This window comes from Maniola hyperantus, chromosome 23 (assembly GCF_902806685.2).
Source record: "Maniola hyperantus chromosome 23, iAphHyp1.2, whole genome shotgun sequence".
Lineage (NCBI taxonomy): Eukaryota > Metazoa > Arthropoda > Insecta > Lepidoptera > Nymphalidae > Maniola > Maniola hyperantus.
This window is the reverse complement of record NC_048558.1, coordinates 8081367-8101424: the sequence shown is the minus strand read 5'-3', so window position 1 is coordinate 8101424 and position 20058 is coordinate 8081367. Positions and strand designations below refer to the sequence as shown.

General features: G+C 39.3%; 1 protein-coding gene and 1 non-coding gene across 2 annotated transcripts in view; both read left to right on the top strand.

Moving 5' to 3' along the window:
- LOC117993346 (LIM domain and actin-binding protein 1) overlaps positions 1-20058 on the top strand; it is a 40959-nt gene that overhangs the window by 8082 nt on the left and 12819 nt on the right. The window contains exons 2-8 of the mRNA XM_034981148.2: positions 11456-11597; positions 13496-13659; positions 14495-14595; positions 14773-14844; positions 15380-15542; positions 18367-18461; positions 18932-19101. Of these exons, the coding sequence (XP_034837039.1) occupies positions 11460-11597; positions 13496-13659; positions 14495-14595; positions 14773-14844; positions 15380-15542; positions 18367-18461; positions 18932-19101 (903 nt within the window). The 5' untranslated portion in view covers positions 11456-11459. The remainder of the gene's footprint in view (positions 1-11455; positions 11598-13495; positions 13660-14494; positions 14596-14772; positions 14845-15379; positions 15543-18366; positions 18462-18931; positions 19102-20058) is intronic.
- Positions 12671-12752, top strand: TRNAS-GCU (transfer RNA serine (anticodon GCU)). The gene has a single exon. It is a non-coding gene; the product is annotated as a tRNA-Ser (tRNA).

Here is a 20058-nt window from a genome sequence, read left to right as displayed (position 1 = left end):
CTTCGAAAATTGCGTTTCCGTACCTCAAAAGGAAAAACGGGACGCTTATAGGATCACTTTGTTGTCTGTCTGTCTGTCAAGAAACCTACAGGGTACTTCCCGTTGACCTAGAATCATGAAATTTGGCAGGTAGGTAGATCTTATAGTGAAAACCGTGAATTTGTGGTTACATCTCACAATAAAAATTAAATTGTGGTCTTGAACTAATAATTACAATTATAATATAAAATATTTTCAATTTTCTAAGTAAGATAACTATATCGATTATCATATGAAAGGTCTTCACCTGTAGATTCTAAAACAGATTTTTATTTATTTTATGTATCATATAGTTTTTGAATTATCCTGCAAAATGTCGAAAAAATACGACTGTAGTACGGAACCCTCATTGCGCGAGCCTGCCTCGCACTTGGCCGGTTTTTTTATGTTAGTAATTTTTCGTGGAAACATTATTTTTTGTGATAATATGTATCTAACAACAAATTCACGGCTTTCGGAAATTACTTTACTTACCAAATTTCATGATTCTAGGCCAACGGGAAGAACTCTATAGGTTTTCTTGAAAGACACGACAGACAGACGACAACAACGGGTTCCTTTTTTTCCTTTTGTGGTACGGAGCCCTAAAAAGGTGGTGACTTAGGTATGTAATCATTGAGACAACGTTCTTCTGGCTCTACCAATACAGAATACAAACGTTATCTAGGTCATTTACTATCCACCTTTGATCAGCATATTAATAGAATGCCAATGAAGATGGACTATCTAAACATCAGCTAATATTGTTATGTAATACTAACACATACTACTATTACTATAATATAGCAGTGATAGCCTAGTGGTTAGGACGTCCGCCTTCTAATCGGAGGTCGGGGGTTCGATCCCGGGCACGCACCTCTAACTTTTCGGAGTTATGTGCGTTTTTAAGTAATTAAAATATCACTTGCTTTAACGGTGAAGGAAAACATCGTGAGGAAACCTGCATGCCTGTGAGTTCTCCATAATGTTCTCAAAGGTGTGTGAAGTCTGCCAACCCGCACATGGCCAGCCAGGTAGACTATGGCCAAAACCCTTCTCACTCTGAAAGGAGACCCGTGCTCTGTAGTGAGCCGGCGATGGGTTGATCGTGATGATGATGATGACTACTATTACTAACTATTTACTTAGCTGTGTTTTAAGACACTCATTAGGTAGGTACCTACTCAACAATGTGTTATAATTTGTACTTTTTAGGGGTCCGTACCTTGGACGATAGGTTAGATCGTCCAAGGTCCGTACTCGAAAGGTGCCAACGGGACCCGATTACTAACTACTGTAATTATCTAATTAAGATAAATCTACCTCTATTCTCACTCTAGTTTTTTTGCTAAAAACTGCGTTTTTCTATGGTCTCATAAAAACCAAACTGCCAAAGTTAACTTTAATTAATTTGTCACATTTAACCGACCTAGTTAATTCCAGCACGGGTTTAGTTCAAAGAGAATTGTGGATAATTTAAATCACTATGCCGGAATGGTATCCCAGCACCTCACCTGGTCGTTTGGTCCAGCTTGGCACGACGCCCTGGGTAAATTTAAACCAGTATGAAGGGTAAAGGGTAACAAATACATTTAGTATTTGGAACTTTCGTATACAGAAATCGCATTATTTGATGTAGAAAAGGTAGATATGTGCGTTTAAAAAATTACACATAACTTGCTTTAACGGTGAAGGAAAACATCTTGAGGAAACCTGCATGCCGGAGAGTTCTCCATAATTTTCTGAAAGCCTCAATCTTCTTCAGAGCCTCAATAGCTCAACGGTTAAAGAAGCGGACTGAAATCTGATAGGGCAGTTCAAACCCTGACCCCCACCATTGTCGTGCCTACCTACTCCTAGGCACTTGGAGGAGAAAAGGGGAATATTAGTCGTGATAAACATGGCTGATATGTGTGTGATATGTGTCACATTTAACCGACCTAGTTAATTCCAGCACGGGTGTAGTTCAAAGAGAATAGTGGGTAATTTAAATCCCTATGCCGGAATGGTATCTCAACACTTCACCTGGTCCCTTGCTCAAGCTTGGCACGACGCCCTGGGTAAATTTAAACCAGTATGAAGGGTAAAGGGTAACAAATACATTAAGTATTTGAACCATTCATTACAGATACCAAGTAGAGTAAGTTCTCTAATTATGGACTAGTCACATAATATGGACCATAGTGATATTTTGCTCGATGACGCTGCTATCAAAGCGAAGTTAGCTACAATCGATGCCCTTACACCGTTTTGTTCGCCAGCTCCTATTTTATTTATTGTTCTCTAAAAAATAATATGCTTCGTATTGGACACCCTAAGTCCGTATTAAAAACCTAGTAGTCCATATTGAGCTACCTATTTTTGAATGTGTAAATTTGTAATATTTTATAAAAAACATATGTTTGTTAGAAATTTTGTTTCTTTAGGACATTTCAAATATATGTTATAATTATGTAATAGTTTCTTGACGGATTTAAATTAAAAAGACTGATTTAGTTTCAATATCTTGCGATTTATTTAAGTAAACCCATAAGGTAGTCCATATTTAGAGAACTTACTCTAGGTTTGTTTTAGCATTTTTACGGTTCCGTATAACTAGAGAAAAAGGAACCGTCACACAATCATTTCGTTGTCTGTCTGTCTGTTGTGTCTGTCAAGATCCGTCAAGGGAATCAAAACCTATAGGGTATTTCCCGTTGAACTAGAATCATATTTGCAAGGAAATCTGTAAGCCTGAGAGTTCTCCACAATATTCTCAAAGGAGTGTCAATCCGCAATTGGGCAGATGGCCTAAACCTGTTTCATTTTGAGAGACCGGTGCTCGATGGGCCAGCAATGAGAATTATGAATATAACTAGCTTATTGTAATCTTAGGTATCAAATCACTTTTGCAGCGTCATAAACATAAACAAACACACATTCCCTAACCTAGCTAAAACGCGTGAGTGAGCCGAATAACCCATTCCAATCTCAACACCCACTTAAATTTTCAACGTGGGTTCAACACCCTAAATCTGGGGTAATTCGTGTTTATTCGCGAGTGCAACACTGACGCACCTGCAAAGATGCTTTGCGGCTAATTTTACCCGCTGTTATGTCACGACAATGCATAGCTGCTATAACATTTCTAGTTCAGTTTCCGGGCTGCATTTCGCTTTACTGAATAAAATACTCTAGACTCATATTTTCTAAACAAAACGGCCCAAAACTGTGCTAAAATTTAGGTCAATATTCATGATTTTTTTTTATAAAAGATCAGGCGGGTCTCCTGATGTTTAGTGATTACGCCGCCTATGAACATTTGCAGTACCAGAGGAACCGCTAATGCGTTGCCGGCCTTACAGGAATTTGTTGGTCCGCCCCTTGAATAACCCCATGTTGTAATCTAGTGGGAACACCGCCGAAGCGAGTTGATTCCACAGCTTGCTAATGCGTGGAAAAAAGAATCTGGCACAACGGGCGGTCGAAGTGCACCAGACGCCCAGGTGGTGTGGGTGAAATTGTTCTTGGTGGTGTGCGGTGCGGTTGTAGAAAAAGGAGGGTGGAATGAGATCAAACAACTCTTCAGAGCACTCCCCATTATAGCGGTGATAGAGCAATTTGTTGTTTGTTGTTGTAGTGGCAATAGAAATACACATTCAGTGAAAATTTTAACTCTTCATTTGTTACGGTTCATGAAATATATTCCGCTGACAGACAGGCGGACGGACACCGGAGGCCTAGTAATAGGGACCCGTTGTCACTCTTCAGGCACACCCTAAAAAGAAAAAAATAATTTACATATTTCCCTATAAAATTTTAAAGAATTTCCATTAAAAATACTTTAACCTCCATTATTTTTTTTTATTAATTTTTCCCCCTGAAATTAATTAAATTTTAATTTCTTTTCAAGGAAAAAAAAGTTTAGTTCTTCCCTTCCGGAATTAACGACAATTGTCTAAATAGACGGAACTAAATTCATAAATACAATACCGGGAAAGCATTAGAACGACAAAAACTAGTAGTAAAGTAAGTTGTAGTACATATTGACTATGTATTATGTACTTACATGTCGCTATTATTTGGACTATAATTAACAATTACGTGCGTGTCGGTCTGTACCTACCGGTTCATTTAATAACGGATTAAATACTGAAACTATCTTATTCCCGAGACTTCGTCCACGTCGACTATACATACAAATCCGTATTTTACCCATTTATAGGGGTTGAATTTTAAAAAATCCTTTTGGATTAGCGGATGTCTCCTTATTATAAATGCGAAAGTGTGTTTGTTTGTTGGTTTGTCCTTCAATCACGTCGCAACGGTGCAACGAATTGACGTGATTGATTTTTAGGATTCCGTACCTCAAAAGGAAAAACGGAACCCTTATAGGATCACTTTGTTGTCTGTCTGTCTGTCGGTCTATCAAGAAACCTACAGGGTACTTCCCGTTGATCTAGAATCATGAAATTTGGCAGGTAGGTAGGTCTTATTACAGACATTCGGGGAAAAATCTGAAAACCATGAATTTGTGGTTACATCACACAAAAAAAATTAAATTGTGATCATGAACTAATAATAATAGTAGATATTGTCAATTTTCGAAGTAAGATAACTATATCAAGTGGGGGTATCATATGAAAGGTCTTCACCTGTGCATTCTAAAACAGATTTTCATTTATTTTTATGCATCATAGTTTTTGAATTATCGTGCAAAATTACGAAAAATACGACTACAGTACGGAACCCTCGTTGCGCGAGCCTGACTAGCTTTTGGCCGGTTTTTCTTTATTTTTCTTTCTTCCAGGCATCAGGTTATTTTTATACCAAAGATGACATTGATACCATTGATACGGTCAAATCATTTCCGCGCACAATTAAATGACAATTACTCTAATTCGTGCGAAAGCGTGTAGACGCGTTTTGCATTCTACTTTTTTGCATTTCAATTTGCACGTCTCACTATCACCGGCTTTTCTATAGAGAATAGAGATGGGCATGATTGCTAATTATAAATCATTATTTTTCTAAACAGTGATTTCACGGACGATTTTTCACGGAAATAATGAACAAAATCACCAGCGCTGATATTCTGGAGGTTGGTTTTACGGAAAGTGAATTTTCGCATTTATGATAACACGTAGCGATACGAGTGCGTTCTCGTCCGCGTGCTCTTTAGCTCGGGTCGATGGCCGTGCGCGCGCGAAATTTAAACAAAGCGGAATTATATTATTTCAACCGTTCGCGTTGTATTTGATTTTGCTTCGTGATTTTTCATAGACTACATTATTAATATGACGCAAAGTTGCATGTCTATCGGTATTTTTACAGGATATTATTTCGGAGAGTGTGCTCTTTCCGACCTGGTTCCTCCTTCACCTTTCTACTATCGTAACGCAAGGCATCGCCAATGTCTGCACCCGTACGACACGTAGTCGTACGAAGCGATTCGCCTCCTCATTTCTAATTCGAACCGCTAAGATTTGGAACACCCTTCTAGCATCAGTTTTCCCTTCCAATTATAATATGAGTACCTACCTTCAAGTCAATAGTAAATAGGCATCTTCTAGGCAAGCATCATCTGCTGCATCATCACTTGCCACCAGGTCTGATTGCAGCCAAGCGCTGGTCTATAATATTAAAAAAAAGTAAAGTAGCATTTACTTCCTTTGCTGCCTTACTTATCATATGAAAAATCATTTCACGTGATTTTTCACATGCTACTCGTGAGCGAATCTCTAATTCTATATCAAGCGTTGTCTTGCACACGTTCATCTAGTTTTCACTTGCAACTGGTATGTTGGATTCCCTTATTCGGAAGTATCATATCACTGGCTAGCGATCTAACTTCGTGTTTACTGGGTTCCGTTTATTATCTACTAGCTGATACTCACGACTTCGTTCGCGTGAATTTACTTTTTTTTATCTCTTAAGAAATCTGCTTTCCCGAGATAAAAAGTACAGTGCGACCGTTTAGAGTAGAAATTAAAAAATATTTTGTTGATTTAGATGGGTTTTAGTAATCTACTAGTTTATTTGTACGAAAAATACCTTATAACAGCCACATTAAAAACTAGACGATCATTATCATACCATATCCATTATAGGTCATTTATTTTCAGTAGGAACGACTAAGCAAAATCCAGAATCCAGCTGGTGATAAAGCGCGGAATTCCACCGGCCACGGCTCAATTCGAATATACGTAAACAACTTGGCGAGCGTGGTGGACTAAGGCCTAAACAATTCTCATTATTCGAGGAGACTTGCGCTCAGTAGTGGGCCGGTAGGTTGATTATGATGATGGTGATTATAAGAATAACTACATAATTATCTATACATGAGAGGCATCTCTATTAAGTTATTTAGGTACGCGACAGGTTGAGATGGCACTCGGGGCACGGGAGGGGGTATGCGACTTAACCCCGTAGGAATATTTGATTTTCCGGAATAAAAAGTAGCCTATGTCACTTTCCAGGTCTCAAACTATACCCATGCAAAAAATCATGTCGATCCGTTGCTCCGTTGCGACGTGATTGATGAACAAACCAACAAACAAACACACTGTCGCATTAATAATAAGGGTATCTACTGATTTCCAGTAGGCAGAATCCAGATGATACTAAGTTCAGCCGTAAAGCGCGGAATTCCACAGGCCACATTCCGCCCACGCCGCCCAATCCGAATATACGTAAACAACGAAATGTATAATTTTGGAAACACCGACGAAAATCGTAACGCATGTCGGATTTTAAGAGAAGTTTACGCGGTAGAAAGTAATCTACATCGCCCTTTAGAATGACATTTCGGCTTTGTAGAGCGTCGGTCTCTGTCAATTATCTACCTATATGACGTTTTGTCGGTCTCAATGACAGGGACAGCGCTCTACAAATCTGCTATCTCCTTCTAAACTTAGAGCCTCAATAGCTCAACGGGTAAAGGAGTGGAGTGAAAACCGAAAGGTCGACGGTTCAAACCCCGCCCGTTGCACTATTGTCGTACCTACTCCTAGCACAAGCTTGGCGCTTAGTTGGAGAGGAAAGGGGAATGTCAGTCATTTAACATGGCTAATATTCTTTGTCTTTAAATCTCACGTTACGTCATCACACCCATCCCGCCACTCCACTATCGCAGGAACTTATAATAATTAATAGTACAAGACAGGCCGAGATAGCAATTGGGGTATGAGGCGGGGGGGACCACGCACACCCGCGCTATCCCGCATCGGGTTAACGCGGGGGCTGTGCGGGGCGTCCCCACCCCGTTTGCCATCTCGAGCTGTAACAGTTATGATGCAGTTTAAAAAACTAGTTCAGGGACATTTTATTTTAATGCGTTCGCTTAAACTTACATATGTAAGTACTTCTAAGTAGGTGAACCGTTTGGCATCTAACGTGTTTTAACCTTTTACGTTAAATCTACCCTAAATTCCAAGACTGCTTACCTACATAACTTTCAATTCAAACTTAAGTAGGTACCTATTAGATATAATTTTCCTGTCTTAAGAAATAAAATAGTTTCCTAATAATTTCAAAATAATTCCAAATAAAAATTATAAACCTTCATTTAACTTTTTACTTAGTACATAATAAATCAATGATCAAACCTCACTCGATGCATTCATTATTGGTGGGGTTTTTTTCTACTCAATGGGATTTTCGTCCGTTCCATTCGTCGATTGCCATACAATAATGCAACGGGTAGGGTTTGTCCGTTCGGATTTTCGTCCGTTCCCTAACCGTTACACTATTGAATATTCAAAAATCCCTTTAAACTGCTAATATATAAAAAAAACAATGCAACAAAGTCTAACTCTAAATATACTTCGTTCCAATTAATTACGAAACGCGACACTCTATTTTCCCACCATTAAACGAAAACACGCTGAGAAAATGGAATAGAAGGGTGCACGCGCACTGTGGAGAATGTGATCTTTTGTTTTTAGAGGTGGCCAAATGGGTTTAACTTTCTGAATAAACAAAACTTGCGCTTTGGCACAGTAAACTAGAGTGAGGAAATCCTAAATCGACATCTGTCATATATAGTGACGTGAAATGAAAGATACCTACCAAGCGTCAAATAAAATAAAATTCATACTTCTTTTTTTTTTTTTTTTTTATAACAAGCGTAGGTACACCAAATATTTACATTATTTTTTTCTCGCCAAACTTGGTGAGCCAGTTTGTTGGCGAGCTGGCGCTCCTTAAAAATAACTAGAATTTACGTATTAAATTGTACTTATGTATGTATGTAAACTTATATTCTAACTTAGTTTTAATTATAATTTTAAGTAATCTCTTGTGGCCTTTTGTATATATTTTGGAATAGGCGGAATAAATTTGTGTAGTCCACGCGGACGAAGTCGTTTATAAAGTGAAGGATCTCTAATAGTACTAACGCGAAATAAAAGGAAAAGTCCTGACAGTAGTGCGTGTGGGGGTTATTTCGGATGACTCGCTGGCCGGTTGACTTTTCACTGTGTATTAATAGACGCCATTACGTTTGTATAAAATGCGCTACCTGACGCTGCGTGCGGCCATCTTAAACTAATCTACGATTAAATCCAGGGCGCGTTTGGAACCCTCGTTGCTTTAGTGTTAAGTTTACGTAATTAATTAGGTAAGTATCACAATTTTATAATAAGCTAAATATATAAAAGGAAATGGTGACTGACTGACTGACTGACTGATCTATCAACGCACTGCTCAAACTACTGGACGGATCGGGCTGAAATTTGGCATGCAGATAGCTATTATGACGTAGGCATTCGCTAAGAAAGGATTTTTGAAAATTCAACCCCTAGGGGGTAGGGGGGGGGGGAAGAAGTGGGAATAAAGGGGGGTTTGTTTGTGTAGTCCATGCGGACGAAGTCGTTTATAAAGTGAATGATCTCTAATAGCACTGACGTAAAGGAAAAGTTCTAACTGACGCTGCGTGCGGCCATCTTAAACTAATCTAGGATTACAAACATTAGGTACCTACCTATCTGGAAAAGGAACTGTGTGTCTCATTCTGAATACCCGAGTTTGTTGTGACTTGTGGGCTTCTTCTCAGACCAGGGCACGTTTGGAACCCTCGTTGCCCATTTCATAATTATCTTACGAATTCTAAAATTGACAATGAACAAGTCTACAATGGTACCCATCAGCTCTTATTATAAATGCGAAAGTGTGTTTGTTTGTTGGTTTGTCCTTCAATCACGTCGCAACGGAGCACCGGATCGACGTGATTTTATGCACGGGTATAGTTTAAGACCCTGGGCGCGTTTGGATTTTGGAACCCTCGTAGCTTTAGTTTAGTTAATAATTACTTATCACCACTATATCTTACAAATCCAACAACCGACCATCAAAAAGAGTAATTTATTACTTATCTATAATATAAAAATGAATCACTAAACGTGTTGCTCATCGCAAATCTCGAGAACAGCTGAACCGATTTCGTTAATTCTTTTTTTATAATATTCCTTGAAGTGCGATGATGGTTCTTACGGAGAGAAAAATTAAAAAAATTTGATTCGAGTGGGCGGACGAAGTGCGCCAGGGCAGCTAGTTTTGAATAAATTATTTGAAATTTGAATTATCGCGAACGAAGTCGCGGGCATAAGCTAGTAATAATTAATTTCACTGGAATGTGCACTAAAGTATTAATAGCCTCAACTGGTGACAGAAGGGCTGGCTCATTTTTTGCGCAGCGGATCAGCCTGGCAGTCCAGCGCGGAAATGCAGCCAGTATTCTTGGCACCATTCCACGCGGTCATGATTTATATAGTAATTAGATAAGGCTAGCTTTAAGTTTTATTGTATTAAAAAAAAAAAAAAAAAAAAAAAAAAAAAAAAAAAAAAAAAAAAAAAAAAAATTGCCAAATCACATCAAGTCCTTACCACTGGGACCATTTAAAAAAAAACTGTATGAATGGCTGACCGCAAAAACATTTTATTCCGTTAAAGAATTTTTTGAATACAAGGAATAAAATATTATACAATTTATAATTATGTAGTAATAATAATAGTAATCTTAAGGTAATTTAATTAGAGTTGACTTGATGTGATTATATTATATTGACTAATTTTTTTTAATTATTTCTTGGTTAATATATTACAGGTAGATAATTATTATGTGACATGTGATATTATATTATATTATGTGATATGTGACTGTTGAACATTATAATTCTAAAAAAAAAAGTTAAAAAATAGCTTATTAATAATAGATAATAAGAAAATAAATTTTGCATGCCCACTGTATGGCGGATTGTAGCTGTAAATAAACCACTGTAACACCATCATTGTACCTGCAATCGTGCAAATAAATGATTTGATTTGATTTGAATAAATAAATAAGGTACTAGTTAAGTTAAATCATCAAATTCCTACGTCGAGATTCGAGAAGGTACGGTAGTTTTAATTGACTTGTAGTGACCTGGTATGCACCGACGTACATACGAGCACCAGTAGTTACATACCTATTGAGTCTCGAGCGAAACTGTTTGCATCATTAACTCTTCATTGGCGTCTCAGAAACGCCACTAAGGCTCAGTAGGCCCACACTCCACAGGTATAGTACGCGACAGATCATGATGGCAATCGTCGAAGGAACGCCACGCTAGGGTTGCGAACCGTACTCTAATAGAAAGTTGTTAGTTTTAATGATAAGAATTACGTGCCGAGAGCTTTCTGATATTTTTTTTTTTCCGCGACAAGTGGAGATGGCAATTCAAAATTCAAATAATTTATTCAAAATCTCTATAATATAAAAATGAATCACTAAATGTGTTGCTCATCGCAAATCTCGAGAACCGCTGAACCGATTTCGCTAATTCTTTTTTATAATATTCCTTGAAGTACGAGGATGGTTCTCACGGAGAGAAAAATGTAATTCGACCTCCCCCCTCAATTTTCTAAACTTCACCCGAGCGAAGCCGGGGCGTGTCAGCTAGTAGGTAATAAATTACACTTTTTGATAGTCGGTTGTTGTATTTGTAAGATATAGTGGTGATAATTATTACGCGAACTTAAAATTTAAGCTACGAGGGTTCCAAACGCGCCCAGGTCTGAGAAGAGTGACCTGGAATGCACCAACGGTACATACGAGTACCTACATACCTATTGAGTCTCGAGCGAAACTGTTTGCATCATTAACTCTTCATTGGCGTCTCAGAAATGCCACTATTAGGCTTAGTAGGCCCACAGGTATAGCACGCGACAGGTCGAGATGGCAATTCGAAATTGAACTACAATTTATTCTCAAAAAATTAGAGATCCCCAGGAAATTTGAAATAATGTGAATTAGGTTGGAAAAAATCCTCTCATTTAAGTTAGAGTTTCCGAGGCGTGCGCTGCCTAAATAGTCAAAGTTACATAAAATCTTATATTTCTGAATTTCTGATATTTTTTATTTAACCCTGTATAATTATTGTAAAAAACTATTTCTATTGTATGCTATTGTTAATTTCAGAGCAATGGCTGCCACTGTGGAGTCGTCACAGTCCCTCATCCAGTCCGAGTCCAGGGTCCACTACCAGGAGGTGGTCTCGGAGACGCGGAAGGTCAAGAAGAGCAAGTCTCGCCGGCATAAGGATGAGGGCTCTATATCTGTGGTAAGTGTCGGCATCATAGAACCTCTGGACAGCGTCTTCAGCTGTGAAGACGAGGTCCCAGATTTCTATATATATCAACACTTGCTGGTAAACTCAGCTCTGCTGCTTATGCTGTTAGAAAGATTCGACAGGTAACTGACGTGGAAACTGCAAAAATTGTGTATTTTGCCTATTTCCACAGTATTATGTCTTACGGAGTCTTGCTGTGGGGTAAAGCGGCAGATATTGGGAAAATATTCGTATTACAAAAAAGGGCAATACGTGCAATTTATAATTTAAAACCGCGCGATTCCCTACGAGAGATATTTAAGGTACCTAATAGGTATTCTTACAGTAGCTTCCCAATATATTTACAATAATATAATTTTTGTACGACAAAACATTCACAGTTACAAAAAAATCAGTGATCTCCATGATAGGCAAACTAGAAACAAAAATAAGCTAGCTACTCCTGCGCTCCGCCTCTGGAAGGTGGGAAAGTCATTTGTGGGAATGAGTGTAATATTTTATAATAAAATTCCACAAGCAATTTTAGACTTGCCTTTACACAAGTTTAAAAAATGTGTTAAAAGTATGCTTCTAAAAAAAGCATATTATACAGTCGCAGACTATGTAAACGATAAAAAAGCTTGGATTTGACTCGCTCTAGCAATGCACGGGGCTGCAATGGCTTGTATAGTACGGTATAATAACATTGTAAATTGAAAAATTAAAAAGAGCAACCGCCGAGTTTCTTGCTGGTTCTTCTCGGTAGGAACGGCATTCCGAACCAGTGGTAAATTAAACCTGACTATTCATAAGCACTTTTAAAAAGTTTACATGAATAAAAAAACATTCTATTCTATTCTATTCTAACGTCACCAGGACGTGGACTCACGCCACGTTCTAAAGAGCAAAAGTTTGTAAGTTTGTAGGGGGTTTTGGAAATTCGTTCACCAGTAGAAGGCTACATTCCTGAACCCTGAGTAACATTTATGTAGACTATATTTTATTTTCAAAAAAGTTGTAATTAGCTAACCGTGCGAAATCTGGGCGGGTCGGGTCAAAGTACCTATTTCGCGTCGTGTGGACAAGACGAGGTGGCCGAGAGGTTAAGGCGTTGGACTGCTAATCCAATGTGCTCTGCACGCGTGGGTTCGAATCCCATCCTCGTCGGTAGCTTTTTCGATGTTTTTAATTTTATTTTATTTTTTACTTCGTCCGCGGGGCCTTGAAAATCCCGTGGGAACTGATTAATTTTCTGGGATAAAAAGTACCTCCTAGTATATGCCACTTTGCGTTGCAATATCTCGTTTCTACCCGTTATAGTTTGAACTGTACCCGTAGTACAAGATTTTACGTCTCACCAAACCAAACCAAATTCGAGAGTCGAAATACTTCCGCGTTACAGTAAAATGGACCTAAACAGCCTTTAATTGAAGTCAAATATTCAATGCCACTGATTTTAATTTCGCAATGTTTCCGCTTGGATCGCTGGCTGTAGAAGTGTAGACAAACTTGAGCTTTAAAACAAGGCATTTAAGATCCAGTTTACTGTAACGCGGAAGTATTTCGACTCTAGAATTTGGTTTGGTTTGGTGAGACGTAAAATCTTGCACTACTGTACGTTGATAGTCCGTCGGTTATTCCTTTTATATTACATACTAGATGATGCCCGTGACTTCGTCCGCATGGATTAAGGTTTTTAAAAATGCCAAGGGAACTCTTTAATTTTCCGGGATTAAAAGTAAAGTTCCCCGAAATCCAAGCTATCTCTGTACCAAATTTCATCAAAATCGGTTGAACGGATGGGCCGTGAAAAGCTAGCAGACAGACAGATCCAGACACACTTTCGCATTTATAGTATTCGTAGGGATTGTTAAAAAATCAAGTTCCTAATAATGAATGTATGTCCACAGTCAAAAAGCTCCGAAAAGCTTTGCAAGAAGATGAAAGCTGCCGACGAGAACCCCATGTGCGCCAAATGCTCAAGACCTGTGTACGCTATGGAGAGGATCAAAGCAGAACGACGCGCCTGGCACAAAGAGTGCTTCAGATGCATTCAGTGCAACAAACATCTCACGTGAGTGACCTTTTGGGTGACCAAATAACACCCTATATAGATATACAGGGTGTAACCAGAACGCTGGCTGGCAAAAACGAACACGGGTAATAGTACTGATGATTACTGATATGATACCACAAAATAAAACGCGAAAAAAATATAAAAAAATCCCTTTAATTTTGTAAAAGTTTACGATATATTGCAAATAAAACATCTGACTGACGCTAGAGGTCAACGAACGTTGCGGAGTCAATGCCGCGTCGTAGGTGGGGCATTAACCCTAGTTTTGCACGCTATACATTGCAGGTTTGAAAAATACAAAATCACTTACAAAATTTGCCAAATGGTTATTGGTATTGGATTCTGTTTAGGTAGTATAACAATAACGCTAAGTTTTTGCTAGCGTTCTGGTTACACGCTATATTATTATACGGCATATTTTGTAAAAAAATTGAGCTCACTACACTCTCACTTCTCACGCTCGTAAGGTCTTTTTTCTTTATGCTCTATGTAAGCGGACTAAAACTGCTTTATATGCTCTCGTGTGCAAGTTACAGTTCTAGTATTTTTCCATAAAATTAAAATTTCGTGTAGAAGTAGACTTCCATTCCAATCGTGTAGCAGTTGACATAACTGCTTCACAAATGACGACTGACTGTGCAGTGTGCAGTCCGCGTGCAGTCAGCTTGCAGTTCTAGTCAGGGCCTGTCAGGGCAAACAGTATGACCTACATGCGGCCTGCACAGTCGGCCGGCAGTTGCGATGCAGTTCTGTCAACTGCAAGAAATGAGTCGTTAGAAGTAAGAATACGATGCAGAGAGGGAAAGAGAGCTAAAATAGTGTATTTTTGCAGAGTCGAGACGTACCAGAGCGATCATACAACGCTGTACTGCAAGCCACACTTCAAGCAACTGTTTGAGCCTAAACCCGTAGACGGGGACGATGAGACGGATGGTAAGTTTTAGGTCCTAGTTTCAACGTTTTACACAAGATGGCGCTGTTTGTAACACCATCGCACTAAAGAAGTTTTTGGCATAAAATTTTACACGCTTCGTTATATTAACACTTTTTTTGAGCGTCATTTTTTAATAATTAAATTAAAAATAAATAATTATAATGTTTTTGTTACAGCAACGCCTAAAAAACATCAAATGATTATTTGCGAGAGTCAGCCAGTGGAACTGCCACCGGATGTCGTTAGAGGTAAGATCCTTTCATCTTGTTATGTACATTAGAATATTTTAAAAAGTTTAAGCAAAACTCGAGATTGTGAAAAAAAAGACCATATTTTGTGCAGTTCACACGCGGTACAGATACCGGCAGTAAATATTGCACATCGAACTTAAAAGTTTTCTGCTTTGTAGAGCTTCGTCTCTGTCACTCATTCCTATGTGATGTTTCGTCGGTCTCAACGACAGAGACATCAGGCAACGCTCTACGAAACCGTTATCTCTTTCTAAAGTTCGATGTGAAATATTTTCTGCGGGGTACTGTTGAAGTGAAACCTTCAGTATAAGTCCCGCAAATTGCTATTGCGCTGGAACCATGTCTCATTAACATCGAAATGACGTCATTTTGCCGTCAGCCGAAATAAAAATATACAGTCTCGTTAAAATGCCTCTGACCTTGTACCTGCGCAGTGGGCAATTTAAAGATGCATGGCTAGAGCATAGCTAGACTATAGAGCACCAGGGAGGTCGTCAACTCATGGCTGATAAAAACCCTTATTTTGTTGTAGCATCAGACAAACCCGACCTGGGTCTAGAGGAGCTAGCCTCTCTGGACGTCAAATCCAGGTTCCAGGTGTTCGAGCGCAAATCCAAGCCGGAAGAGGAGCCTGCACCCCTTGAGAACAGAGCGCCCAGGGAGAAGAGCTCCGCTGTGCTGTCTAAGCTGGCCAAGTGAGAACTTCCTGTATTTCATACCAGATGGCGCTGTGTAAAGTTATATCGCGCTAACAAAGTGTTTGAACTTGAATCTTATATACCAGAAGACCATAGATAATGATAATTTGAAAAAGGCTCTACAACTAGATAGAACGCAAATAAATGAAATAAAAAATTGATCGATACCAACTCATCGTATAAAAATTAACACTTTCATTTTCATAGCGGTCATTTTTTTATTATTTGTTGTTATAGCGGCAATAGATATACACATTTTGTGAAAATTTCAACTATACCTTATTACGGTTCACGAGATAGAATCCTCTGACACACGGATGGACTGTAGAGGACTGACAATATGGTCCCGTTGGCATCCCTGGGGTGCGGAACCCTAAAAAGAGTACGAAGCAGAAAGAATGTCTATCAATTTGTAAGTGCAGTACCCTAAATACATGCAAGAGCGAGCATCTAATAAACTTATTATACCACGAATCTCCATAGAGAACAATTTAATGAACTACATTATCTATCGCAGTATAAATAGTTTTGATACTTGAAATATTTATTGTTCCAAATATCTAGATCAACCCATTGCCTGTTCACTACTGAACACGAGTCTACTCTTAAAATAAGAAGGGATTAGGTCATAGTCCGCCACGCTGGCCGGAATTTCAGCCCGATCCGTCCAGTAGTTTAAGCTATACGTTGATAGATCATTCAGTCAGCTTTTCCTTTTATATAGAGTAGCTTATGCTCCTAACTTAGTCCGCGTGGACTACACCAATTTCAAATCCCTATTTTATCAGCTTAGGGCTTGAATTTTGAGGTCAGCCAGTTAGCTTTTCATGTTATATATTTAGATAAAATACAATAATTACAATATGTATAAATACGCAACTGAAAATTTAAGCCCACTTGCTTCCACACAACCTCGATATCAAGAAATTCTTCATCGAACAACCTCGCCTTAATAAGTGTGTCTTTACACATTTTCACTTGTACACTTTTCGTGTAGTGACAAATCTAAAAATTCTTTCGGAGCGATAATATTTAAATAATAATACATTATTTTGCGCGAGTAGACTAACTATTTAAAATCAAAACATCAGCAAAAAGTGAGGAGCAACTATCAAACCGTCTCATTCCGCATACAAATAACGACTAACATTTTGACGTCATTAAACTATTTTTACTCCCAACAGCATGTGAACTGAAAACCGAACGAAACTTTTCATCGAAACCAAAGCATCTTACATACATTACCGACTAAGCTCAAGTGTACTTTAGTAATATGTAAACAAAATACGCAATGCATGTTATACAAATAAATAAGTAGCGTTTAAAAAGACTACGCTTCGCGGTGCATGCAACTTTAATATGCAGTCAATATTATGTGGATGCATCCAACTTTGAATCTTATTTATATAGAAATAAAGGTTGTTATAACTTTTGAGATATGTAATCGTAAGTTTGCGTTAAAAAAAAGAAAGTATATCAGCTTCAATCGGTCCAGTGTTCTTTCAGCGTCGGTTAAAGTTAACATTTTACATGGTTCAAAGTGAAAGTGTTTTTAGTTAATTTTACTAACTTTTAACTCATTTATTGTTAAATTTTGTTGTTTAAAATATAAAAAATGAATGGGTATGTAAATATGAATGAAATTGTGATGTTAAAAATGCTCAGGTTATTTTAAATTGATATGAAAACTGGAATAATAATAAATTCTAATTTCCAAATTTATCATTTGACTAGCTTATTTACTCGATACTAAGTATAAGTCCCGCAAATTGCTAATGCGCGGGACTGCCATTTTTTCGACATCAGCACTAGACTGAAGTGTCGAGCTGATGGTATATTTTTATTTCGGCTGACGTCAAAATGACGTCATTTCGATGTTAATGAGACATGGTTCCAGCGCAATAGTAATTTGCGGGACTTATATCTGGCAATGCATGACGTGATAAATAAAATAAATAAATAAAAACCTTTTTTATTCAAATAAACTTTTACAAGTACTTTCGAATAGTCGGATGCATCTACCACTGGTTCAGAATGCCTTTCCTACCGAGAAGAACCAGCAAGAAACTCGGCGGTTGCTCTTTTCAAATATTTGATATAGGTACATTTTTAATACTATTCCACAGAAAATGTAAAAAAAATTTATAGGTACTTTTACGTAAGATTTTTTCAGACCATTATTACCTGTTATCTCTCAAAGCCACCATCCATGATTCAAACTTCATAGTCGCTGATCGTTCCTCCCAGTGTCGGGGACAATACGCAGAGAAACTTACAGCTTTTATAAAATGACGAAGGTCTGGCACTCGCTGGATCTTAGTGCATAACCAGACTTCCTAAACACGTTTAACTTAACGGAACAAACGAAAATATTAATAAATCCTTCTGTATGTTCTGCGAAGTAGAATAAAACATTGAAATTGTTAAATTGTATTGTTGGAATAATTTTACGTTAACTGTTATAAATTATAATAATGATCACAGTCTTTCTTTAGTTAAAATATTAGATACTCATTATAAGTAGGTAAGTAGGTACTTATTACGTTTCTGCGACTTGTGATAGATAGCTCAGCAATAAGAGTAGACGTCGACCCTTATTGGGGGGTCTGGGGTTCAATCCCGGGCCCGCACCTCTAACTTTTCAGCATTTAAATATCACTTGCTTTGACGGAGAAACGTCCAGTATGCCTGAGCGTTCTGTATAATGTGTGTGAAGTCTGCCAATCCGAACTTAGCCAGCGTGGTGAACCTGCTTATTCTGAGAGGAGGTTCGTGCTCAGTAGTGAGCCGACGATGATGATGATGATGACCGTTGTTCCAGGTTCAAGGCGAAGGGAATGGACATCGGGATCTCTGACGAGTATCTGAACGGAGTGCAGCCCGAGCTGAGCTCCAGCGAACATGAGGAGGAAGACGGTAAGAAGACAGCAGGCCACACTAACTTTGAACCCCTAGTAGTTTTGTCATGCAGGACAAGCAAAGTAATACGCAACACCACCACAATACCATGTAACACCACACAACCATACGCAACACCACAAAACACTACTCAACACCACACAACACTACACAACACTACACAACACAACACTACACAACACTACACAACACTACACAACACTACACAACACAACACTACACAACACTACACAACACTACACAACACAACACTACACAACACCACACAACACTACTCATTACCACACTACGCAACAACACCACACAACACCATGCAACACCATGCAACACCATGCAACACCATGCAACACCATGCAACACCATGCAACACCACACAACACCACACAACACCACACAACACCACATAAATTCACTGAAACATGTCTCAATAAAACAGTTTCTGTAGATACTATGTATATTTTGTCCAGACGAAGATTCGTTGCTAAAGAAGTCATACGCCCAGAATTCAATACGCGAACAGACGTCGCTGTGCGATATGAACGAACTGGTGGGGCGCTTCGAGAACGGGCCGCGGAACACTACCCGCCACAACCAGCGCAAGCAGGAGATACAGAACATACGCAGCAGACTGTTTCTGGTGAGCTTATACCCTACATTTGCCATAATACGCGAACAGACGTCGCCGTGCGATATGAACGAACTGGTGGGGCGCTTCGAGAACGGGCCGCGGAACACTACCCGCCACAACCAGCGCAAGCAGGAGATACAGAACATACGCAGCAGACTGTTTCTGGTGAGCTTATACCCTACATTTGCCATAATACGCGAACAGACGTCGCCGTGCGATATGAACGAACTGGTGGGGCGCTTCGAGAACGGGCCGCGGAACACTACCCGCCACAACCAGCGCAAGCAGGAGATACAGAACATACGCAGCAGACTGTTTCTGGTGAGCTTATACCCTACATTTGCCATAATACGCGAACAGACGTCGCCGTGCGATATGAACGAACTGGTGGGGCGCTTCGAGAACGGGCCGCGGAACACTACCCGCCACAACCAGCGCAAGCAGGAGATACAGAACATACGCAGCAGACTGTTTCTGGTGAGCTTATACCCTACATTTGCCATAATACGCGAACAGACGTCGCCGTGCGATATGAACGAACTGGTGGGGCGCTTCGAGAACGGGCCGCGGAACACTACCCGCCACAACCAGCGCAAGCAGGAGATACAGAACATACGCAGCAGACTGTTTCTGGTGAGCTTATACCCTACATTTGCCATAATACGCGAACAGACGTCGCCGTGCGATATGAACGAACTGGTGGGGCGCTTCGAGAACGGGCCGCGGAACACTACCCGCCACAACCAGCGCAAGCAGGAGATACAGAACATACGCAGCAGACTGTTTCTGGTGAGCTTATACCCTACATTTGCCATAATACGCGAACAGACGTCGCCGTGCGATATGAACGAACTGGTGGGGCGCTTCGAGAACGGGCCGCGGAACACTACCCGCCACAACCAGCGCAAGCAGGAGATACAGAACATACGCAGCAGACTGTTTCTGGTGAGCTTATACCCTACATTT